This window comes from Perissodus microlepis, chromosome 12, assembly GCF_051167445.1.
Source record: "Perissodus microlepis isolate ML-2025 ecotype Zambia chromosome 12, ASM5116744v1, whole genome shotgun sequence".
NCBI classification, from domain to species: domain Eukaryota; kingdom Metazoa; phylum Chordata; class Actinopteri; order Cichliformes; family Cichlidae; genus Perissodus; species Perissodus microlepis.
Window position 1 is genome coordinate 12,418,105 of NC_140472.1, and position 24,385 is coordinate 12,442,489.

General features: G+C 43.1%; 3 protein-coding genes across 6 annotated transcripts; 1 reads left to right on the plus strand and 2 right to left on the minus strand.

Moving 5' to 3' along the window:
* The first annotated feature begins 1,331 nt into the window (after positions 1-1,331).
* On the plus strand, positions 1,332-9,554 carry pold2 (polymerase (DNA directed), delta 2, regulatory subunit). 4 transcript variants are annotated; one of them, XM_084946090.1, is made up of 11 exons: positions 1,332-1,430; positions 5,275-5,507; positions 5,711-5,832; positions 5,919-6,042; positions 6,126-6,240; positions 6,321-6,519; positions 6,652-6,732; positions 8,045-8,202; positions 8,519-8,646; positions 8,735-8,836; positions 8,981-9,554. In XM_084946090.1, the coding sequence occupies exons 2-11, from the start codon at positions 5,282-5,284 to the stop codon at positions 9,139-9,141; spliced, it is 1,416 nt and encodes a 471-aa protein (XP_084802216.1). In that variant the 5' UTR covers positions 1,332-1,430; positions 5,275-5,281; the 3' UTR covers positions 9,142-9,554. The 4 variants fall into 4 exon arrangements, with proteins under 4 accessions (XP_084802216.1, XP_084802215.1, XP_084802214.1 ...); XM_084946089.1 differs by lacking the exon at positions 1,332-1,430 and adding an exon at positions 1,478-1,573; XM_084946088.1 differs by lacking the exon at positions 1,332-1,430 and adding an exon at positions 4,929-5,084.
* nono (non-POU domain containing, octamer-binding) lies at positions 2,964-4,712 on the minus strand. The gene has a single exon (XM_084946092.1). It carries the CDS (start codon positions 4,568-4,570, stop codon positions 3,242-3,244), a length of 1,329 nt encoding a protein of 442 aa, XP_084802218.1. The 5' UTR covers positions 4,571-4,712; the 3' UTR covers positions 2,964-3,241.
* aebp1b (AE binding protein 1b) lies at positions 9,340-23,137 on the minus strand. Its single transcript, XM_084946086.1, has 22 exons — positions 22,089-23,137; positions 21,071-21,244; positions 20,925-20,981; positions 18,894-19,286; positions 17,035-17,100; positions 16,484-16,549; positions 16,087-16,170; positions 15,005-15,076; positions 14,801-14,910; positions 14,343-14,482; positions 14,175-14,259; positions 13,944-14,088; positions 13,776-13,864; positions 13,414-13,537; positions 12,980-13,176; positions 12,673-12,849; positions 12,353-12,516; positions 11,655-12,214; positions 11,420-11,559; positions 10,571-10,670; positions 10,317-10,483; positions 9,340-10,224 (listed from the first exon to the last, which is right to left on the minus strand). The coding sequence occupies exons 1-22, from the start codon at positions 22,318-22,320 to the stop codon at positions 9,841-9,843; spliced, it is 3,726 nt and encodes a 1,241-aa protein (XP_084802212.1). The 5' UTR covers positions 22,321-23,137; the 3' UTR covers positions 9,340-9,840.
* Positions 23,138-24,385: the final 1,248 nt, after the last annotated feature.

The window sequence follows — 24,385 nt, forward strand, 5'->3', positions numbered from 1 at the left end:
CTCTGACAAAAAGATGTGAGGCTGAGCTGTAGAGCTGAGATGGTCACCTATTAAGACTGATGTGGACAAGGTTAGAAATGAATATATCAGAGTGACAGCTCAGGTTCAGCAGTTTGGAGACGACTTTAGAGAGATTGTTTGGACATGCGCAGAGGAGGGATAGTGGATATTTTGGACAAAGGATGTTGAATATGGAGCTGACGTGGAAAAAGAAAGAAGATTACGGAGAAGAGAGAGATGGAGGCAGACAATCCACTGCAGTGACCCTTAAATGAAGCAGCTGGAAGAAGAAGAAGAAGAAAACAGATGAAGAAGTTTCTTTATGAAACAAAATCGCATTTGTTTCCATTTAGACTTAAATAAAAAAATAAAATTACATGGCTGCACAAAGAACTTGTTACTTCTGCATGTTTGTATCATCCTGATAATAAGAATGTTTTATTAAGTATGACACAAACCAAATGAAAAATATGTCAAAATCAGAAACACTTTCTGTTGTATTTTCTAACTGATACTGGCCTGCCCTCCACCCTCCCCATATGAATCAGTACCATTTAGAGCTCTGTTCACATGTAGCTTTACTGTGATTCTTCTCAAAGGGTTGTTGCCCTCTGTGCCGTTTCACACTGCGTGGGCATGAGTGTTTGGACTATGCTTTATTTGTCATTGAGCAGTCATCAACCCTCTGCTTTCTTCTCGGCTAGTTCAGTGATTTTATACTGGGGAGCCACTGAAGAGAAGCCAGAGACAACCAGGAAAATGAAAGGGAGAAATTGCTTTTAAAAGGTATTAGTTATTTACAGAAAAAACAAACAGGAGTTTGCTGATTTTTGTGTTTACCTTTTCTTGCTACTGATAGGAGGAGGGGGAAAAAAGCTTGAATCACTGGGCTTGGTAGTGGATGAGTCACAAACAACCTGTGTAGATTACAAAATGGTGAAATCCCCATGCAGGGAGTTACTTGTCAATTAATAAAACACTGTGCTCATAGGGAAAGAAGTGTTAATTATTAAGTGTGATAACAGCTCTTTGCCACACATGTTTCAAAGCAGATTTTGTTATTTAAAGGAAGAGTGGTGAAACAAAACCTGTCTGCATTTCTGTATGTCAAAATTCTTTTTCACTAATACTGATGTAACAGATGCTCTCTCTATCAGGCACAGTAAAACTACGATGTCAGTAATTAATGGGTAAAGTTAATTTCCACTGAAGCAAATATCATGTCTTCACTAATTGTGCAAAATCAAAACAGCAGTTGCTTCAAGCTTCTTGTATTGTAAAGTAAAGATCCTGCAATAAAAGAGAGAACCCCCCAACAATCAAACAGCCCCCGATGAGCAAGCGCATGGAGACAGAGGAAAGGAAAAACATTTAACAGAAAGAAACCTCCAGAACAACCAGGCTCAGGGAGCGGCAGCCTGCACAAGGGGGTGAGGATACGCCTTCACATTACCTTCACATCTGCGAGGCTAACCTGTGTTAGATGGCGAGTTTGAGAGCAGAGAGACAAAGAGCGCCAGTAGCGTAATCTGCGGGTGGATGACGGTCATTAGTGCACCAACACTGCGTCGAGGTAACTGTACACTGTATACGGGGATCGGTCTAAATTATATGTATTAAAGCGCTGCAAAAATCGGGGCGGGTGAACCTAACTCACACATAACATAATCGCTGCGTTTACTTTTGAGATTTATACCACTGAATGTTGTCGCTAAAGTTGTCTCCTAACTAGCTGTCTGATCATGGAAACCAGTTGACTACGTTAGCTGTAGCGGTGATGAAAAGCGCCTGTTATTGAAGCGGAAAACGCCTTTTGGAGCGCTTATCTATCTGAAACCACTTTTACGTTGCCAGGTTGGAGTAACCGCGCTACGGACACATTTATGTTTGTTTATTTTTTAATTATAATTAGGTGAACATAAATAAACCACTTTTTTACATTTATTATTCCTGTTTTCAGTGAGGAAGCTGTTGTAACTGTAAAGCCTTGAACTGATCAAAAACGCGCTGCACCCACAAGACTAACAGAGGCTAAAAATAGACATCGTATTTCTCCTGTATCAGCTTCTCCTCGCTGGCTCTCTGGTCGATCCAGAGTTGAATTTAAAATGCTTCCCCTCACTAACAAAGTATTAATTATAATCTGGTCCAATCATATCTGAAATGCGTGCCCATGAGAGGAGCCTGGCAGCGCTGACTCTACCAAGATGAACATCTCTTAGTTGTGCTGCAGTCAGGATGCTTGGGGACCTTCCAGGATGCACTGAACATTTCTTCTCTACTCACCTTTTTTTCCCCTCACTCTCCAGGTATTTATAGGCTGCTACTACAAGTCTATAACTTCTATCTTCTCTCTCTCTGAAGATTTGTCTCTCTGTGCTCCCCCAACATGCTTCCTCATAGGGGATCATCACCTCATCAGGGTTTTCTCTTATACTGAAGGGTCTTTACCTTGCTATATAAAACGTCTTGAGGCTACTTGATGTGAATTACCACTATAACCAATTAAAAAACATCAACTGAAATCTGTCAATGACTGTGACATTACTGTTTCCACTATCAGTAGGAAGCCGGATTTGGGTATTCAGCAAAACATGCAAGAAGTTCGCAATATGTGTGAGGCATTTCCCCCCCCTAATTATCAAAATAAAGCAGAAAAACGACCATGCAAAAGCCCATGTTTCTCGCTTAATATTTAACTGCAACCTATCAGTAAGACTCAATTTTATGGTGCTTCAAAGCTGTGATAAGACTTACTTGCTATAAATTGCTGACATTTGCATTTCACTTTTTGGTAATTAATAAATCAGGCACAGATGACCAATAATCAATATTGAGTGCCAGAAATACCACTCTTTACTTTGTTAGTGACAATACTACTCACACTACTGTGCAGACAAAAGTCACTATTGTGTGCAATCCTGAGCTTGCTGAGGTGATTCTGCTCTGAATAAACCAAAGCCTTTATTTAGGGAATCAGGAATTTATTCCAGAAAAGTTATCATAACCAGGACAAAAGCCCTTTCTACCCCTATGAAAATACATTAATGTGAGAAGTAAAGTAAAACACATGGCTCATTTGGAGTTTTTACATTTCAGAACTAAAAATAAATCAAAAGTACAAATAGGCAGGTACAAAAAAAATGACATGCAGTTTTCGAAGTTCAAAAGTTAACACTAGCCGAACGTAAAAGTACAGTGAGTATGAAAAGGAAGGGGGGGGGGGAATTAAGCTTGCAATTCAAAATCTGCGTTGTTTATTGGGAGGTCCATAATCTCCAGGGCCGGGGAGGCCTCTGGGGAAGCCACCCTGACCACCTCCAGGCATGCTGTTGTTTCCTGGCCCTGGCAACATTGGTGAATTCTCTGCAGCCAAGCCAGGAGTACCAGCTGGACCAGAGCTGCCCCCCAGAGAGTTTCTGTTCATGGGCATCCCATGACCACCCATATGCATCCTCATGTCTTGCTCCCTGTTCTCAGAGAAGTTGCCCCTGAAGCCCTCCTGCTGCCTCTTCATCATCTCCTCATTGCGCAGCCTCATCTCCTCCTCTCTCCTGCGGCGTTCCTCCTCCTGTCGGAGCTCGGCTTGTTTCCTCTTCTGCACTTCCTGATTGTGGAGCTCCTCCATCCTTCGCAGTTCTTCCTGCCGCCTCAGGAGGTCCTGCCTCATCAGCATCACCTGATGCTCGTGTCTGGCTGCCTCCATCTCAGCCTCCAGCTTCTCCTGCGCCTCTTTCATGTTGCGGTCCACCATCTCATACTGCTGCTTCTCCATCTCCATCAGGGCCTTCCATCGCATGGCATACTCATACTCGAAGGAGCCGGGCTGAGCGAATCGTGGCGGCTGCTCACGCTCTTTGTGATACTGCTGGTTTTTGTTGACCAACTTTTCTGGCAGTCCCTCCTCTTCATCAAACTGTTCCATAGGCTCCACTGTAACAGGCCGGGGGAAAGCTGTCAGAAGATAAGCACCATCAGAGCACTTATCCAAAGCCTTTCTTGCAGCTGGCTTTGAGGTGAACTCCACTATGCCCTTCCCCGTAGGTCTCCCTCGGTCATCCACTATGACCACAGCTCTTTCTATCTGGCCAAAGACTGCGAAGGCCTCCTCCAGGAGCTCGTTGGACACAAACTCTGGCAGATTCTTCACAGTTAAAGCAGCTCCGTGTGTCGCAAACCTCACCCGTATGGGCCTGCCTCTGAAGGGGGTATCATCTAGCTCGGCTCTGGCGATCTCTGCTATGATTCTCGTTTCGAGCCTAATGAAGCCGAAGCCTCTTTCCTTGTTAATAAATATCTCGCTGGCTTTTCCATACTTGGTGAACAGCTTCTCCAGGTCCTCCTCGGTAACACCCGTTGGTAAATTACCTACAAACAGCCTGCTCCGCTGGGTAAAGGTCTTTTCCCCAGGCTTTCTGAAGCTCTGCAGGTCCAGGGTTAAGGCCTCGTTGGGGTTGGTCTGCTCGCTGGGCTCTGGCTGCTGCCCGTTGCTGTTTGTTCCTTCGCTTTTCAGCTGCTCTCCCGGGCGGTTTGGGCCGCGGTTCTGCTGGGGTCCTCTGTTTCCTTGCATTCTCGCAATGGATTTAAAATCTGAAGTAGCAAATGGCTTGTTAAAAACACAGAAACTCTTTGCAAACGGTAGCGCACAAAGAGCTGTGAAAATGGCGAAGGTACGCGCTACCGCTACGCTATTGTGACCTCAATTCATTGCGACATCGGCGACGTAGTTTATGTGCGACGGTACGAGAAAAAACAACAATAAAACAAAAACGATGCAGTTATTTAAAAAATATGTAAAATTGTAAGTGTATAAAAATAACAAAGCTGTCTAAAATGTGTTGTATATATGTTTCGTTCCTTACTACGGGTGCTTTAGATTTTTGACTTTTTTTTTTTTTAATGTTTTCTTACTTCTCGCGATAGTTCGCCCTCGTACATAGAGACTGTCACCGGTGAGCGGGTCATTTCGCGGGAATTATTCCTGTTGCTCGCAAGCTACTGAAAATAATCGTCGATATCTGAAAATATCAACACACTTGATCTCAGAGGAGTAGCAACTGAAGTGCAAACGTCTATTTTCTTCGGTAAGGTCGTTATATCTGTCATATTATATCAATTTTCAGGGTATTCTCATGAAAAGTCGGGGTGTTTAGGAAAAACCCAGACAACTTTACTTGCACTTGTAAGCACGTTATTGAGTGGACTGTGCTTTAAATTGATAGCCTTTGAAATCTAAAATAGACCCATTTCTATGTCTCCTGTGCTTTTATTCAGGACAGTCATGTTCTCAGACCTAAGTGTACAGAAGGAGGGCTCCTCTCTGCTCTGCCGTCCTGCCTCGGAGGACCAGGGCCCGGTGTTTGAGAGGACGTCTCTGGCTTATAGTCAGTGCTCTGAACGCTACAGAGTTGGGGAGCGGAGCTTCAGCCGCCAGTATGCTCACATTTACGCAGCACGACTCATGCAGATGAGGCCTCTGCTGTCAGAGAGAGCTCAGCAGAAGTGGGGTAAGCTCAGAGCAATCTTACCTACTTACATGTCTACGCATGGGACAGTGTGAAACGTAATTTCAATTCCTTTGTATGGCAAGTACATTTGAAGAAATTGACAAATAAAGTTTTCTATTCTATTCTATTCTATACATCAGGGACACTGAAACATTTGATTTCTATTTCTTAATCTGTTTTTTTTTCTGTTCTGTATCTGTCAGGATCAGATGTAGTTATCAAGAAGCTGTGTGATCTAGAAACAGCGGAGCAGTGTTGCATCGTAGGGACTCTGTTCAAGCGTATGGACTTGCAGCCATCTATTCTGAAAGAAATCAGTGAGGAGGTTGGAAGTAGTGCTAAATTCACCCCACACATTGAAAGCAGCTACTGAATTGTACTTTAACAACTTTCTTTTTCCTTGCTCTCCAGCACAACCTCCTGCCCCAGCCTGCACGAGCAAAATACATTCATGAATCAGATGAGTTGATTCTGGAGGATGAACTGCAGAGGATTAAACTAGAGGGGAAAATTGACAAAGACAAGTGTGTCACAGGTTGGTAGTTTTTCAGGATGTCAGCATCACATGAGCTGTGGACGTATGAGTCTGATGTAGGTGTTTCTTGTTGTCTTTCTTAGGCAGCGTCATTGCAGTATATGGTGCCGAGAGGAACGATGGGAAGTTCACAGTTGAGGACTTTTGCACAGCGGATCTTCCTTTGCAGAAAGCAAGGCCTGCACTTGACTCTGACAGGTATGAAAACACATCTAATTGGTGTAAATCCCTGCCTGTAGTGATAAACAACATTAATTGCTTTGCCTGCCTTCATACAGGTTTGTGCTCCTGGCATCAGGTCTGGGTCTTGGCAGTACTCATGCTGACAGCATGCTGGGCCTACAGTTGCTTGTCGACATGGTAACTGGTCAGCTCGGTGACCTCGGGGAGCAGAGTGGTGCAGCAACAATTTCCAGGGTTCTGCTGGCGGGAAACCTCCTGAGTCAAAACACTCAAGACAAGGATGCATCAACAAAGGTGGGAAAAATGGTTTGAACCTTGTCATATAGTCACGTTCCTCCCAAGTCACTCATGTGAACTGGTTTACTTAAAACATAAAAATAAATATTTTACCCTTTCTCTGGTTTTTTGTTTTGTTTTTTTCCCCAGGCCAAGTATCTTACTAAGAAGACTCAAGCTGGCAGTGTGGATGCCATTCGTTTGCTAGATGAGTTGTTGCTTCAGCTGGTGGTAAGTCTGAAGATTTTGACACAGTTTACTTTAATGATAAATGTTTATGTTATGATTCATAACCTCCAAGAGAGCCAAGGGAGGACCTGTGATACTGTATGAGAAAGTGTGGAAGGAATGATAGATGGGGATGGGATTAAACCAGGGATTGCCTTTGAGCCCTTCGTTTTTTGCAGTGGTGACAGGCTGACATATGAGTTCGGGCACGAATCTCCATGGAGTATGATATAGTTAGGCAACACTGCGATCTGTAGTAAGAGTAAGGAGCAGGTGGTGGAGAAGCTGGGGAGGTGGAGGAAAGTCAGTCGAATCGAAACAGAATACATGTGTGTGAATGACCGGGAGACGGGTTTGAAGGCGAAGGTGTAAGAAGCAGAGGTAGGGAAGGTGGATGAGTTTAAGTACCTGGGGTCAACCATCCAAAGCAAGGAGTTAGGGCTACATCTAAAGATAATTTGGTAGTCAACTAATCTGCCAATTTTTTAGTCGATTAGTCCATGATTATTTCAAAAACTCTTATCTCCGTTTCCTGTGGGCAAACCACCTGTTCTGGGCTCCAGTATCTCATCTGCCCACCAGTGAATATCACCCTGTTATCTCGTCCCACAGCAAATTGGAAGGAAAGCTCCGCTTTGCACAGTCTGCATTTACTTTATTTGTTTTCTGTGAAATTCTTTCACATTTTTTTTTTAAATCCCCGTTTCCATTTTCTTCTGTCCTGCTTTGCAGTTAGCACTACTTTCTTCTTCTTTAGTATTGAGTTCAGTCTTGGCAGACGAAATCTGCCCCCATGGCCCCCTGTAGTGTATTGCAGTTAAAAAACAGATTTACGTGGTATTAGAATGTGACACGTCGACAATAAAATTACATGTCGCTAAATTTTAATTGTTGACGTCATTGATTATAATAAATCGTAGCAGCCTCACAAAGACTGCACAAGAGAGGTGAAGAAGAGCAGGTGGACGAGCTGGACGTGCTGTAATATATGATGTATTGTATGGAGAGGGTGGTGCTGACAAAAAGACAGGATGTTGAGCCTGGAGGAGGCAGAGTTGAAGATGCTCAGAGTTTCATGGAGAGTGGGCAGAATGGACAGGACTAGAAATGAATTTATCAGAGTTACAGCTCAGGTTGAGCGGTTTGGACACTAAGTTAGAGAGACAGGCTGAGGTGGTTTGGGCATGTGCAGAAGGGTGATGGTGGATAAACTGGACTGGAGGAAAAGAGGAAAAGCACAGATTATTACCGTCTAAACAACTCTACTGTTTTGTTTTTTTCTTTTGCTACACATTATTGTCTCCTGCTGATTAAGGCCTCGGTTCCTGTGGATGTAATGCCTGGCCAGTACGACCCCACCAACTACACCCTCCCACAGCAGCCTCTCCACCGATGCATGTTCCCCTTGTCGTCCGTTTACCCCACACTACAGCTGGCATCCAATCCATACCACGCCAGCATGGACGGAGTGAGGTAAGCAGCGTCACACATGTTGTTACAGTGGGCATGAAACACTACAAGTATACAGGCTAATTTACACCATAGAGCCCTGCTCTCAAAAACTAACATGGATATAACTCTGTTTGTGTAGCTGGATTTGAAAAATAACTGCTTACAGTTTAAATTTTCAACGTGTTTAGCACTATTTCTTAAATCCAACTTCACAGACGCACTTAGCCTATGTCAGTTTTTCAGAGCAGGGCTCCATTTATGCCTCATATCCACTTTAATATTCACTTCTAGGTGCAGATATGTTTAGGTTTACATGTATTTGCTTGTTTCCTCGAAGGTTCCTCGGTACATCAGGGCAGAACGTCTGTGACATTCAGAGGTACAGCAGCAGGGACAGCCACTTGGAAATATTAGAGGAAACGCTTCGACTCCGACATCTGGCCCCGACGGCGCCTGACACATTAGGTTAGTTGATACAGAATAACACGCAGAGCCTCTGGTAAATCTAAACACAATATTGGTTTATTGACAAGATTTTCTCTGAATTGCTCAGGTTGTTACCCATTTTACCAAAAAGACCCTTTCATCCTGGAAGAGTGTCCCCATGTTTACTTCAGTGGCAATGCCCCTACTTTTGACTCCAAGCTCATCAAAGGTTAGTGCATGCCATTTGCATGTAAACAGAAGAAACTTTGTGGATGTTATCATATGATCTGTTTTAAGCTACAAATGTACTATTCACACAGACTAATGTGTAATAAATAATTAACTGTTGCTGCTCGTATTCTCATCCCGTCAGGTCCGGATGGCCAGGAAGTCCTTTTGGTTACCGTTCCAGAATTCAGCAGCACACAGATGGCGTGCCTCGTCAATTTACGCACTCTTCACTGTGAGCCAGTCAGCTTTTCTGCCTTCTCTGCAGATGAAGATGAGGAAAGTGAGATGAACGTAAGCCACTGAGGACACAGCTGATGCTTTTTTTTTTTCTTTTGGCCAGAGAAAGATCAAATTAACTTCAATCCAAAAAACACAGAAGCTTTTCAATAAGATACATTTACCTCATGGGTTCCTTTCAGTGTTTCTGTTAAAATAACATTTGTTTTTTTTCATTGAACTGAAAGAAAACCAGCAAATGAAAAAGAAAAGAAGAGACCCTCGTGGTTTAATAAGAAGCCTTTATTTGAAAAATAACTCTTCTAACCCATCTGTGTCTGAGAAAACATGATAAAAACCTCTGTACTCCTTCATCTGTTACCAAGTTTTCCCACATTTACTGAATGTTCACACTAAAAATATTTCTGCCATATGTGAAGATCGTGGAAATAACAGTTTTTTTTTTTTATGTGCATCCACAATAAACTTCTTTTCACGAAGCATTCGTAGAAGTGATTGAACGAGTCAGAGAATAATGAAGTGTGATCTTTGGAAAAAATATCTATAAAATGGTTCCATTTCTGTGAAGAGACCTTATTTCAAATGTTGATTAACAGATGTACTATTTTAATAATAGCTGATATTCTGTACATTCCCATTGCTTACGTCGTACAAAGACGAGAGCCCTAATTTGATTCTTCAGCCAGCTCTAAGTACAACACAGCAACGTGAACTACAGTTAAGAGAGGACGGTGGTTTACTTGAAACAAGCCACTTGTGTTTTCTTTAATAGTCACTGATCTTGTAGTCATAGTCCATGATGGAGTCTGTGAAGCCGCCAGGAGTTGAGGACTGTCCCTCTCCCCAGACCCAAGATTCATACCAGGATGTGGTGGCCTCTGTTGTTGTGGGAATTGTGGTTGTGGTTGTGGTTGTTGTAGGGGGTAACGTCGTTCTCATCGACATGGCCTTCATTAATTTCCGCTGGCGAAGACGACGGATGAGAGCGATCTTGCGCTTCCGTCGCTGCTCAGGACTGAGTCGAGAATTTGTGGAAGACCCATTACTGGCACCGATCACACTCCTGTGGCCATTGTTGACTGTGGTGTACTGTACTCTGCTATTGCTGTAGGCAATTCGAATTGGCTTGTTGCCGTGGAGGGCCATAATCTGCAGAGAAATTAAAGAAAAAACAAAGAGGCTTTACTGAGTACTGCTAAGATGCACATGTATCGAGGCACTTCAAGTTGGGACAGTCTTACCTGTTTAATGCGGTCCCAGTTGGACTTGGCCAGGTTGAAGCTGCAGGCAGTCGCACCCGACTCATAGCCCACCACACAGAGTTTGGTCAACGAGGAGAAGCCCTCAGCTCGAGCCGTCACACGGTACTCCCCGGGGTTAAGCAGACGCCAATAATCCCCCGTTGGTGCTACAATGGCAACAGTAGTGTTGAGCACAGTTTGAGCTATGTTATGTTTTATTACATCCTGAGTGATGGTGTGAACAGTATACTGACCTGTGGTCACGTCGTGATTTATCCCCTCGATAGATACAGTAGCGTTTGCAATAGGGTTCCCCTGCTGATCTTTCACAATCCCTCTAATGCCGCGATGCACCTGAAGTACACAAATAGTTACATGAGTGAAAGAAGCAAAGTACAAGGTACAGTTGCTGAGTAGTACTTCTCTTCAACTGCTCAGTAAAATCAGTAGTTTAATTTTTTCATGAGTGGACTTTGGAGTAAAATTGAGCAAAATTATACTTGGATTGATCCAAAAAGCTGTGGTTTAATGATTCAGTTATTCTAAAATGATTCCACTCAAAAATCATCCTTTACAAAAGAATCATATTTGATCCTACTCCCATTTTTATGTTGCATTTGAGTCTTGAGTGGCCTATTTTAAGTGATATGCAAATTGTTTTTATCATTGAAAATTTTATATGTATAATATAAACTGTTTTGATAAGTGGTATATGAATTTAAACACCTGCGATCAACTATTCAAAGCAACAGACAGTTAACTTATACAGCCAAAGCAAACATTTGCCTCCAAGAGCTCCGCAAACTGTACAACATATGACATCCTCTGTCAGTCGACCCTCAGTGGACAAATCTAAGGATAAAAGGGAGCAACCTTGGGAAAACCAATACAGCGTGGGAAACATCTCGGTTGGACAGAGGAGGAATAACTGCAAAATCACAATGCTGTAAATCACAATTTTAGGTACTTTTATTTATTTTTAGTTTTATTTTTTAGAAATTTTAAAATCCAACATTATATCCAGCAGGATGTTGAATAGTCTTTTCACTACAGACTGAAGCACAGTCAGGACAGGTTACAGTTTGTGTTTGTTTGGGACTAACCTGCTCCATGAAGATGAGCATTGCTTCTCTGTTTTTCTCCCACTCATACGCCAGCTCGCTCTGATGAGGGAACTTATCACAGCCCAGGAAAATGGACAGCTCCAAACAGTTGGTGTGCAGGTAGCTAAAGTCATTCATACCTGCAGGGAAGATCAAGAGCATGTATTGCAACTACTGTCCACCAGGGTGTGCTATAAACATACGTGGGAATTTAAACGCACTGGTCTCTACTTACTGCCTGTTACTGGCTTCCATTTGGCCCGGTTGACAATTCCAAGACCCCCTCCTGGTGTGTCTCCTTGGCAGGATCCGTGATGGCTGTGTGTCATGGTCAGGTGTGTGGAGGCATAGGAGATAGCTAGCCACCTGAAGAGGGATTCGTCTGCAGTCACGCGGGGCTCATCTTCAGATTCAGCATAATGGTAGCCTGCACTTCTTCCTCTGTCATCGTCTTCTTCCTCCCTGTGCCCATAACCCTGGTTGTACGCGTGATTGTAGCCATGGTCATACCCAGGGTCATAGCCATGGTCGTACCCAGGGTCGCGACCATGGTCATAGCCTGTGTCGCGACCATGGTCATAGCCTGTGTCGCGACCATGGTCGTACCCAGGGTCGCGACCATGGTCGTACCCAGGGTCGCGACCATGGTCATAGCCTGTGTCGTGACCATGGTCATATCCATGGCCCCGCCACTCCTCTTCTGGCTCTGCATACCCTCTGCTTCTCCAGTCTTCCACTGGCTCCTCATGGTAGCCCCTTCCCCACTCAGATACATCAAAACCTTCATCCTCATACCTGCAGACATGATTCTAAATGAATTATTAAGGACTATTTTGGTGGTTCACAGAGGTGAAAAATTAGCATTTGGACAATACGTGTGTACGTAAAGGTACAGAAACAACAACAGAACACAGGTAGGGAAACAAGTCATACTGTCTCTTCTTGCGGCTCTGAGGTTTCTGGCTCTCAGCAGGCTTGTTGAGACGTAAGCTGTCATAAGGATAGGCCACAATTCTCTCCCCACCCTGGAAGTTTGCACCCAACACAAATGGATAGCTTTTCATCCAGGAGATTATGGCCCTGGTTTCCACAGCAATCTGGAACAAAAGCAGGAAGATCAGGATCACACAGACAGAGGAGCAGAATCTCATGTAACATACTTTTGTTTTTGTTTACCACAACCTGGTTAGTCTCAAAGGCTTTATATATCTATATCTATATCTATATGCGTATTTGTTTGTTTGTTTCTTTACCGAACTATTAGCTTCAAAGTGCTCTGGTATAGGCACATGATGGTTGGGGGTGAGTTTAGGCACCATGCCCTTATCCTCAGCATCCCACAGGATACTATTCAGATCAGGGAAGTTCTGGAAGATGTCAAAGCCCTCATTGGTGAAGTGACCGGTGGTCCAACTGCTCAGCTCTGATCCCTGCAGAGTAGAAATTGGGTAAAAGAGACATACTCATCTAAGTAGCCCACTATGTTTCACAGACATTTCCTCTTTGTTTTAGACAGTATTTAAAACATGTTGTCATTGATTGATTGTTTGTTACACCGACCGCTTCAAAAGCTTCCTCCTGTCCGTCAGGGTTGAGCGAAGGCACCAGGTGGATGCGTATTCCCTCCACCAGGCGCTGGGCTCTGGGGTTTCTGTCTTTATACTCTTTGCACAGGTACTGCATGAGAAGCAGGATCATCTCCCGACCCACTGCCTCATTTCCATGGAGACCTGCCGTGAAGCGGATCTCTGGCTCACCTGTGGGGACAACCGGGGCGAGACTGTAATTGTCTGTCAGCCTTAATCTGCTGGTGTCCGCCTGGTGTTTATTAGGATTTGCGGGATACCAGAGTGGTGCCATAAAGACCCAGCGTAATTTCAACGAATCAGCATCCCAGACTGTTTGAAATACTGCACATTACAGCATTTGTGTTGTTATAGCACACATTACAACAAGAACACGGCTATCTGCCCGTTTCCTGCTTGAGATCCCACCTATTTCGTGCTCTGTGGGATTGCCAGAGATTATCATGGCAACAATTTCCCGTCCCTTGGAGCTGCGGCCCAGGCTGTAGATGGTGGTGATGTTAGGGCACTCCTCATTCACTGACTTCATAAGCTGAATAGGTGAGATAAAGACAACAGTAAATATGCAAAGCATTGTATTTGATTACATTACACACTACAAAGCAGATGGTTAATAATGAATATTATGTTATTGTGGAAATGTCATGTTGGTCTCTGGTGGTTCAAATGAAAAACTGAGAGAGAATGAAGCTGCAATTTATATTAGAGCATTTAAAGCGGACCTCCTGGAATTCTATCAGCCAGCAGATAAACTTTGCAGGGAAACTCACATCAACCATCTCCGAGTAGCTGTGGTGTTTGAACTGCAAGTAGTCCACGGGAGTCACCTCATTTTGCCTGTACAGAACATTAACTGGATCTGTTTGGAGAAAAGAGCAGCAAAAATTATTCATTTTCTGTGTTTAAGGTGTGTGTGAGTGTGTGGGCATACGACTCACCAGGCAGGGGGCAGCCTAGGACCTCCAGCCTCATACAAAGAGAGCCGTTCCAGCTCTGCGGGATAATTCGCATGTAGCGGGCCACCACGGGCACCGCAAGCTGGTTCATCACTGGGGTGTCCTTATCATTATTTCCGAAAAACAACTGCACAAGAGGGGACATGTGAATGAGGGGGAGAGGAAGACGAGTATTGGTGCTTGTGGAAGTGGCACAGTTTTAGATGAACTCACCCAGTCGGCGTATCCATCGTGAATGGTGGTCCACTCTCTGCTGTCATTGCTGAAAGCCAGGAAGTAGGACGTCACGTAGTCATTGCTGAAAGAAGAAGAGGGCGAATTGTTGGGTGTAGGAATGTCAAATGATGCATATTTATGTCTGCGTGTCTGTTTGTCTCTTACTCATTTAAGGAGTCCCGTCCCTGAGTAATGACTCCGGTGAACTCTGTCGCCCTGCGAGCATCTATCTCAAACCAGTGGATAGCATCCTCTGAATTTGCACACCACGCTCCACCTCTTATGTTTTCCTCAGCATCGGAGCCCTGGGAACCACGGAGACACATGCTACTGAATACTTGAACCCTTTTAGTATCTTGAGTGCCAAAGCAACATATCTACTTTTGCATCCATTAACAGAAGAATTTGGATACCCCCACCCGCCCAAAAAAAAACCCCATTGTTGAAACACATTGTTGATTTAAATACTGAGGACTTAAAAGAATCCGTCAAGCATGTACCACTAAGGCAGCTCCTGGAAGTGACAGACCCAACAATAACAGTATTTTTCAGTGTTGCTGGCAGCTGGTGGTTATTTCAAGGCCTGCTTGTAAGTGCATGGCCCCGCCCTGATTGTTGTGTACCTGCATGTTTAGGCGCGCCCTCTGAGGTGCAAAGTGATACTGAGACATAGAAGAGGCTGAAAGCTGATCTGGCTCGACCTTATGAGACTCCATCCCCAGGGGAGGACACTCTGCCAAGCAGAAAGAGAACATTTAAATAATGTGTTAATTACATTCAGCAAAAGCTTACGTATACTTTCCAGATTTGAACAGATGTTGACTTACTCTTTGGCTCTTTGAAGACACGCGGCCTGTTCCTGGCTCTCTCCTCTGCCTCCTTTAGCTTCTGCGCTCTCTCTGTCCGAGGCCAGACAAACAGTCTTAATGCAAAATAAATTGCGGTGTCTTGGCTGAATTTTTTTTTCTTTTACTCTGCCCAGAAATGATGGAGGAACTCAGTATTATTTTACAATTTTTATTTGCCAAAAGTCCTCACGGGGACCTGGAGGGCCAGAGTACGGTTAAAAAACAAAGCACACCAGATGTTATGATTTAGTTTCTAGTCCAAGTCTGCTCTGAAACTATCATCATCATCCCTCTGACCTGGACTTTTACCATGAAGGAAGATTGCAGAGTCTCTCACCCATTGTCATTATTCATATTCTGACACATACTGGAGCGTGATGCTGGTTACATGGCTGACAGTGAGAATGTAAAACATGTTGTAAGCTCTCTCACCCACAACACACACGCACCCATTTACACATTATCTGTAGATGCACATAGTTGTGTTACGGAAGAATGCAACAACTCTCAGAGACGTCTGCAAAACCATTTCACCTTAGACCTAGTCTGGGTCAAACTGTGCACACAGGAAGAGCCTCATTAACAGCAGTCCTGGTGGTGTTATATATCACTTGCTCTGGGCTTGACCCCTTCAACTTTACGCACGGCAGACACGTGGCACAAAAGAGCTGAAATACTTCTCCCTTTGTTGTCACTCCTCTTCATCCCTCACTTCCAATCCGATGCCGGCACAGCCTTCTTAGCTTATCTCACGCTCTTTGCTTTTGGGCCCAGCCCATATGAGATTTCTGAACTCTTTACAGCCCTAATCTCCGTTTTATTTTGGTGGGGTGAACTTTTGTCCCTGTCATGCAAGTTAAAGCAAGTGCCCGAGACGCACACATTTGTATGCATGGAAATCACATCTGCATTCTCTTAGTATGACTAGATATGACTGAGGGGAGACAACATCATTGTTAGTACTTTTCCACTTGGGTTCACGAGGCACTCTCTTTGCTTTGACAGGATTACGCACGGTGGTGCAAATAACAAAAAGAAGAATCCCATGTGGGTCTCCTTACCTCTTTCTTCCCTCTCCCTCTCTTTGGCTGCTCTTTCTCGCTCTTTTTCCATCCACTTTTCATCAGTCTCGTCTTCTTTTCTCTCTGAAAACAACAACAACAACAAAAAAGGAAAGAAAATCACTTATAATTTCATAGAAACAACAATGATTACCACAGAGCCATGCACAGTAGTGTACTGTATATGCATGCTTTTTTTTTTTTTGTGGTTTTGCAAGTCATTAAGAAATGCAAACAGGTCATCAAGGAACACTTGAAAGCTATTGACCCAACTCTTGTTTATCCCTTTCTTTTGCTGTTTGCTTTATTGGCAGGAAATTCTCTGTGACTAAACCAATAATAGAAAACATTCGAGTATGGTTGTGATTCACATGTGTGTGAGCGGGCGGCCACATACTCATCCCGTACTCGTCGTAATCATCATACCAGGTCCCCTCATAGGGCGCGGTGGCGGTGGGCTCTTCTGTGTAAAAAAGAACAAACACAAAGTCAGACGACTCGTTCAGCCCCTCAGAGGCGCCGCTACTTTACAGAGTCAAGCTTTATGGGATTACATGCAAAATTTTACAACTTAGCAGTGGCCCGAATTATTCAACCGCAAGAGGAGTTTTCTATTTTGATGCTGGTGTGATGCCCGCTGTATAACGTAGCTGTTAAATCTTCAATTCCCCATTTATGAGAAACATAACTTTGCTGGGCTCTGATCACAGGGCTTTTTGTTGCTCTACAAGAAAACTGTGGAAAGTTTTGTTGACTGTGTAGAAGAAATAAACCCACCCACTCCTGTGTGTAAACTAGGGCAGGTCAGCTCATAGATTAGCTCCAGTGTTATTCTCATGTGTTACATTTCTAATGAAACACAAAGTATGGGCTGGCTATTTCATTTGTATCTTAACGCTTACTAGAGGTTTCACATTAGTTGATTTTGTCATGAGAGTCTGCAGTCACCTGGCAGGATTTCCACCTTAATTTCTGGGCTGACCTCTTTACCATCAGGTGATGGTTGCACCTCATCTGCAGGAAGAAGAATTCAAAAGGTCAAGCTGAGAGGTGATTTAAGTGTAACAGACAGAGAAATGGGAGAATATAAGCAAGAATGCAGAATGGCCAAGTATGAGTGAATCATTGGAAATGCTGAAGGAGCATAGGTGCTGTACAGTAGTGTGGAAACAAAGAGTAATGAGAGCATGCCATTCAAATCCAGATGAGTGTCACAGGTCTGCACGACACACTGTTTCCAGCATGCATTTCATCCCATGGAAAAAAAGCCCTCTGTTGACTTCAGCTGGAAGAAATAAAGAGCGCTCATAAAAGTTTTCTCCAATATGTCTGAAAATCGGATCCAAAAGATTAGCGGGTATCTGTTATTAAACGTTATTTAATCAGAAGTTTACGCAGTTCCTTCAGCTTAAACAAACCACCGAGTTTACTGGGTGTCCAGCTGATTAATCACTGAACATCCTATTCCTAATCACTTATCCAAATAAGGGTTGGTAAGAGGCAGAAGCCTTTTGTAGTTGACAGAGGACAAAATGCAGGGTACATCCTGGACAGATTGCTGGCCTACTCTCTGTAAATGTCTCCCATAGTGCAGTTCACTCCTTTTTTGTGTCCTTCTTTGCTTCTTTCCTTCTGTTTCACAAAGAGTAACACTGTCTTAGATCATCTAGTATGTTTCTGAAGAAAAGAAGCACAAGTGACCACTTTCATGGGGAAATTGAAATATTTAATTTTTTAAATCATGAATTTAAAAGCTTCTTGATAATATCATACAACCCAGCACTGTTAAAAAAGACACCTTTGATTCTGTAACTATTTCTGTACACATGACTTCTCAATTAGCATTAAAAGAATGCACTTTAAACTCTGACAATGATCCTTTTTAACCACTACCTGCAGTTTTTATTTCCACACCGCAAAGCAGTAATGATAAAACAAAGGGGAAAATTTGACCTAATTGAGTTCTTGTTGTTTGACTCCTTCATACTTTTAAAGACATAAACTAAAATTTTCACAAGACAGAGAGTAAAGCATTTGTCTCGACTCAAGTTTCCTCTGGCAGGGGAGTGCCTAGAGGAAGGATGTGGGGTGGCATCCATCCCCTCTGAAGGTGAGGGTGTTTCCTAATCTTTTAATACTATTGGAGTAGATTACTATTAATGCTACAATACCCAACACCATCAGATGAGAGAATTTACTTTACTATTTCATCGAAGTAAGGTTTTAATTTACTTGTACCTTAGTATTTCTATGCTGTTGTCTACTTCTACTCCATTACATCTTGTATATAAGTGTCACATTTTATACTCTATACCAGTTATTTTAAAGTTGTAGTTACTTGTTAGTTCGAAGTATCTAAAGCAAGCTTTTTAAAGTACAAGCTGATGATAAAACCTTTACTATTACTTAAGTGAAGAGTCAAATTGCTTGTAAAAGTATTTTTTGTGCAGCATCAGTTTCTTTAATACCAATTTTCTGCATTTCTGATAAAAAAAAATATATTTAAGACAATTTTTTTTTCCTATGGGGCCCCTGCCTTATTCGTGTCCCACACCTTGGCCTACCCCACTGAAAAATTCCTGTAAACACCCCTGTTAGTTAAGTAAATTCATGATATTTCTCAGAATTGTTTCAGCCCCCCCCCCCCTAAATAAACAATTATTTTATTTGTTATTCGTTTCTAGTGACCTCCCTGGGATTTGCCACATGGATCTAATTTTGCTTTCATCATCTTATTCATGTTACATAAACTGCCTCCACACTAAACATCCTCAATCAAAACAAAGACACAAAAGACTTATACGTACATGTGGCATCCCAGTAATCGCTGTCATCTGTTCCAGGCTTTGTATCAGGGGCAGCAGGCGTTGGGTTTACTTCTTGCCAGTAGCTGTCATAGTTATCGGTCACAGAGGTGTAGAGGTCTGTCTCGTCTGGTTTCATGTAATCATCGTAGATGGCAGGCGCTGAAGTGGGCACTTCTTTCTCTGCTGGTTTCCAATAGTCATCGTAGGCATATGTTACAAGAGCAGCTGGGTCTTCCTCATCTGGTTTAAAGTAGTCTTCATAGGCATCTGTTACGGGGGCGTCTGGCTTCCAGTAGTCGTATGGGGGATCTGTGATCGGAGCCTCAGGCTTTGGCCTGGAGGGTGTGGGCTCAGGACCCCAGTAGTCATCTTCTGGGCTCCAGTAATCAGTTTCTGAGAGGGAAACAGACACAAAAGCTGGCTGATGGTGAGCTCACAAGTCTGGACACAAATATTTTTATGGTTCTCTGGTGTTTTATAATGTTCTGATTTTTGAACTGGATCTGAAATTATTTTTCCTCCTTTCCACTACTACTTAGACATATTTCTAGTTTTAAATTTGTATTTGAATAAAAACAACAACAAATCCTCACAAACAAACAAACAAACAAACAAACAAACAAACAAACAAACAAACAAACAAACAAACAAACAAACAAACAAACAAACAAACAAACAAACAAACAAACAAACAAACAAACAAACAAACAAACAAAAACACAAACAAAAACACAAACAAACAAAAACACAAACAAACAAACAAACACTGTAACCCTCGATGGGTAAAAAATCATAAAAGAGCACAACTTTTTGCCTAATCGGAATAGGTGCTATATTTACATCTAAGTGTGTGTGCCACATTTCAGTCTTCATTTCAGTGTTGTGATTTAGAGATTTAGGTGTGTTATGTGAGGCTAATGTAACACTGAGCTGGTAGCTGGCTCAGAAATGAGGAGGGGGCTACATTTGATCTTTCTAACTCTATGCCTGCGGAGTTTTGTCATTTTCAGTAGCTTCTGGGTGCAGAAGCTACTAAGCCTAATGTCAAAGTGTCAAAAATGTCAAAGGGAGAACAGCTTTCTGTCTTGACCTCTGTAAACACTTTCCTGTTGAGCTCAGTCTTTCGTTTTGGGTCATGCTGGATAAAAATGGTCTGTTTTAAAAATCTTGATCATTCCACGTATCAAAATGGAAGATTATCTGCGGTATAAAACCGCCCTCTCATGAGTTCCAGTTTCACCAAGATGGCAGAAACAGCTGAAACACTCATCTCAAGGCCAGACTTCAGAAACCAATGGGTGATGTCACGGTAGATTCCTCCATCTGTCTACAATCTGGTATTGTACAAAATAAGCTAATGTGGAAGTGACTTAAACTCTCTAATATTCAACAGTGTTGGGACAACGAAGTCATGCTGCATAAAACTTTAATGAGATTAATCATCCCTGTCAAGTTTTTCTGTGGTCATTTTATGGCCTCTGACCCTGGTGTTTGAAATCTTCTTCAGTATTGCATGATCATGATTTGAATGGTCAGATTTTATGTGGACAGTGTCCTCAGGTTCTCACATTCATCCCACACTCCTCTGCAGCTCACCATTGTGTTCACATCCAGCCCTCAAAATGCTTGAGGTTACGGCTTTCAAATCTACAAACCAGAAGCAAATCCACTTCTTTTATGCTCCTGGTCCACCCCAAAACAGACTTGAATGACATAATTTTACGATTTACATAAATTTTCTCAAAGGTGCAGTAGCACTGACCAAATCCTTTTCAGACTTCGATGCATACAATGGTTGAAGTTACCATTTATATTGTCATGTGTATATCCCATTTATATTCCTTTATTCCCAGCCTTTAAAAAAAAAATTGTTAAACAAGTTTTTCCAAGCCAGTAGTGGGAGGCAATTTAACACACAGAATATTAACATATTGACATTAACACATATTAACAATATAGTTATATGAACTCAAATTTAGTAGTCAACTGAGTCAATATTTTTCAAGCAGCCCCTGCATGTGTGCCACTCACCGGCATCGGGATAGGGGTAATCTGTATATGGTTCTGTGGGTGGCTCCGTTGGGATCGCTGGAAATATAAGACGGACACAAGATTTAACAACAATCAAATCCAAGTGATCAGTGAAGCAGGCTCAAAGCTTAGCATTCTCTTCTCACTTGTTGTGGTCGGGGGCAAAGTTGTGGTTGTTGTCTTCTTGTCCTTCTTCTTTCCCTTCTTGTCGGTTTTTGGCTTTTTGGTGGCTTTGGGGTCTTTTGGCTCTTTGTTCTTCTTCTTGTCCTTCTTTTTCTTCTTGTCTTCATCAGGTGCCCTCCTCACCCGGCCTAAAATATCTGGAAAAACAGGGAAAAGAAGCAACAGAGAGAGAGAGAGGTTTTCCAGAGCCCACTCCTCACGGTTCTGTCACAAAACCTTTTGAAATGAAAACATATTCCTCCTTGCATACAGAAGCTAAAGACACAATTAGTTCTTTTATGAGGCTTGGGTCTGAGATTATGCAACTATTTCTTCACTGCATCACATTGCAGTGTTTCCAAGGAAAGTCCACACTGCCAATTACATTTCAGTGGCTGCTTGAGGTCCATCAGTATTTCCTTTTGACTTTTCCTCAGGTCCTGTGGCACCTTCATGGAAACCATGTTTCTCTCTTTCCATTAGTTGTGCTCTATTAACCACAGTTCAGCTTTAATGATACAAAATCAGTCCAGATACTCAATAAATGTACCACTTTTACCTCAGCAGCATAAGCGAGACTCATCAAAGAGCTTAATTAATGGCTCCAAAAACTGAGCTTATTGCTTGAAGTGTGTTAGCGGGACTGTACAGAAGAGTCAGCATTATTCATGCAGGGTTTGAGCAACTGAGGCAGTGGAAAAGGTACGCGTCATAAAAAAATCTGTCTGCAAGATGCTTGACTCAGTGTCTTCTTCTCTCGTCTGGTGTGAGTTAAACCAGCTCATCTGTCCTGCTACCTTGTGCGGGGAAGCAGGAGTGGACAGACGAGCACATGGACTTTGTCACGCTGTTGGAGCTGTCAGAGACCGAATCGTTGTGTGTTTGTGTCTGCATTTGCTCCATGTCATGCCACAACTCAAGCAGTACCTCAGCAGCTCTGATATCTTGTCGGCATAACACATCTGTGCTTTAGAAGTACAAAATATAATTTCTTCCACTTACCTGCCTGGTTGGCTTCTGCTTCTCTCTTGGTCTTGATGCCACCCTCCTCTGGGAGTAAGTCTGCTACAAGTCCTTGCTCTCTTTCTGGGTCATCTGGCGACTCGTCTCGCAGCTGATCCCCAGCCTGCCGGAGAGAAACTATTCCCCCGGCGCTCTCTCCTCCTCTAGGGATCATCAGCAGGCAGCACAGGGCCAGCAGAGCCGCAGACGCAGTCACAGCCTGGCTCTTCATACCTGCTGCTCTTCCAACTCGCACAATCCTTTGGTTTGGAGTTTGTACAACCGTTCAACACTCACTCCAGTTTAATTGCCAGAAGGTTAAATTTCACCCTTAGGCCCCCTTGTGTGCTCTTTCCTTGTGATCCACACTTTTACTCGAGAAGGGAAACCTCTGCAACTCCACACATACCCACACAGCCACAGTGTCAACCAGCCTCAGACTGCTCTAGACAAGAGATGGAGTGGGAGGGGGGTAGAGATACACAGGGAGGGAAGGGAGGTGGGTTGTAGAGACAGACGGAAAGAAAAAGATGCAAAGCAAAGCAGTAATCCAGTCAAATGAATAGACAGGGTTCCTAATTACCCCGAAGCCAGGGTCAGCTGAAAAAACAGCGTAAGGCTAGAGGATCCCCTCCACCTGGCCGACAAGTCAGAACAGGTGCAGTGCTCAGACAGGAGTTGGAGGGGGAGGATGAAGGAAGGCAGGTGAGGGCCCCAGACTGCAGGGTTTGCACCTCCTGGAGTTAAACGCCAATTTTTCTTCGTCCTCGGCTCTGGATGAATTCCTCAGTCACCACAAAGCAGCAGGAGAGGGGAGTGATTCCTAGGACATTGAATTCCACAAGCCGAAGAGGAGGAGGAGGAGAGAATGGGCAAAAGGGGGAGGATTGGGACAAACACAAGCTAATCCTCACAGTGAGGAATTCCAAAAAAGAAGAAGAGGAGAAAAAAATGGGAAACAGGCAGGAGTAAAACATAAATTCTTCTTTGGTACTTAAAAAAAGGGGATCTCTGCTTTCCATCACTTCAGTGTGGTGCACTGTCGTTCATTCCTCTGAGTGTTACGTATTTTTCTTTCTCCTTTCTGGAGAAAAGGTTGTGTTACACAAAAGGGTGGGGGGGATGGTTTGGAGTAAATACACACGCTGGGCAAGAGAATTGTCTGAGCAGATAACAGAATTAACATTTGCTGTGTTTTTTTTTAACCATCCCCCATCCTCCTCTTACTCTGTCCACTGTTTGGAGAGCCTGTCAGGGCCTTTAAATTCTGGGTGTGTAGAAAATGTTGCAGCTAGTCTCAATGAAGAATGACTGATCCATTAATAAGTCTAGGCTAAGAGTTTAGATCATTTCAGTTTCTAGATTTAGAATCCAGATATTAAGCAATGTGGTAAAAAGCATTGTGAAGCCCGCAGAACTCCTATAAACTCTGCTTAGGAGCAGAAAAAGAAGAGATGTCCTCTGAATGGGTTTCAGACTGTGATGAACAAGACAGATTCACAGGTACAGACGTCCAAGTGCACGAAAACCTGCTAAAATCATTTCGTTCGTACTGTCTCAGACTCAGAGGACAGTGAAACAGAAAAGGAAAACAGACTGCGTGGGATTTGATTTTAAGAAAACTATGGCGTTGTGCAATCTTATCGATGGGGGATATGACTACTGCTGTGAAGAATGCTGCAGAAATCTCGGACTACAGTAAGGTCAAGCACAGGGCTTCTGCGCTGGAACTAACACAGAGCTGGATAACTTTAGTTATTACTATTGCTGTTATTATTACAGCACAAATGGAATGATTTTATTAGTTGGAAGCAAATATGTTACAACAGTGTAAATGATGTGAGTGATGTTATAGATAATGCAACAGTTCTAGCATTTGTTTTTTTGGCAGCTATAGTTTCTGAAGGAAAGTCAGTGGATGATAACCACAAAGAGAAGATAGGCAAGGCCTTAAATCAACCTGCAAAAGGTGACATGGCCACAGGTAGCACTCACACATTGTTTGATGTCTGCAGTGCAGACGAGAGAAACCAGAGCACAGAGTCGGCTGAAAATGTGGCTGACATCACTGTTGTACGTGTCTGTAATTTCCTATATGTCAGCATTTCAAGCAGAGTGCTGTGCATTATGTTTAATGTGTGTGCACACAGACCTGAACTGAGCATCAGAAACTACTGGGCAGGAAACAATGACATCAGAGAGAGAGAGAGAGAGAGAGAGAGAGTGAGAGAGAGAGAGACAGGAACAGAGTTGGGGGAGGGAAGGCAAGAGTGAAAGTGAGAGAAAAAGACTGTAAT

Excerpts from the sequence above, each read along its gene's own strand:
- nono (XM_084946092.1), bottom strand. The coding sequence starts at position 4,570 with ATGCAAGGAAACAGAGGACCCCAGCAGAACCGCGGCCCAAACCGCCCG.
- pold2 (XM_084946090.1), top strand. The coding sequence starts at position 5,282 with ATGTTCTCAGACCTAAGTGTACAGAAGGAGGGCTCCTCTCTGCTCTGC. Across the intron at positions 6,241-6,320 it reads CCTGCACTTGACTCTGACAG|GTTTGTGCTCCTGGCATCAG; the intron begins GTATGAAAACAC and ends GCCTTCATACAG. Across the intron at positions 8,837-8,980 it reads TGACTCCAAGCTCATCAAAG|GTCCGGATGGCCAGGAAGTC; the intron begins GTTAGTGCATGC and ends TCATCCCGTCAG.
- aebp1b (XM_084946086.1), bottom strand. The coding sequence starts at position 22,320 with ATGAAGAGCCAGGCTGTGACTGCGTCTGCGGCTCTGCTGGCCCTGTGC. Across the intron at positions 13,538-13,775 it reads GCTACTCGGAGATGGTTGAT|CTTATGAAGTCAGTGAATGA; the intron begins GTGAGTTTCCCT and ends TCACCTATTCAG. Across the intron at positions 12,850-12,979 it reads AGGAGGAAGCTTTTGAAGCG|GGATCAGAGCTGAGCAGTTG; the intron begins GTCGGTGTAACA and ends TCTACTCTGCAG.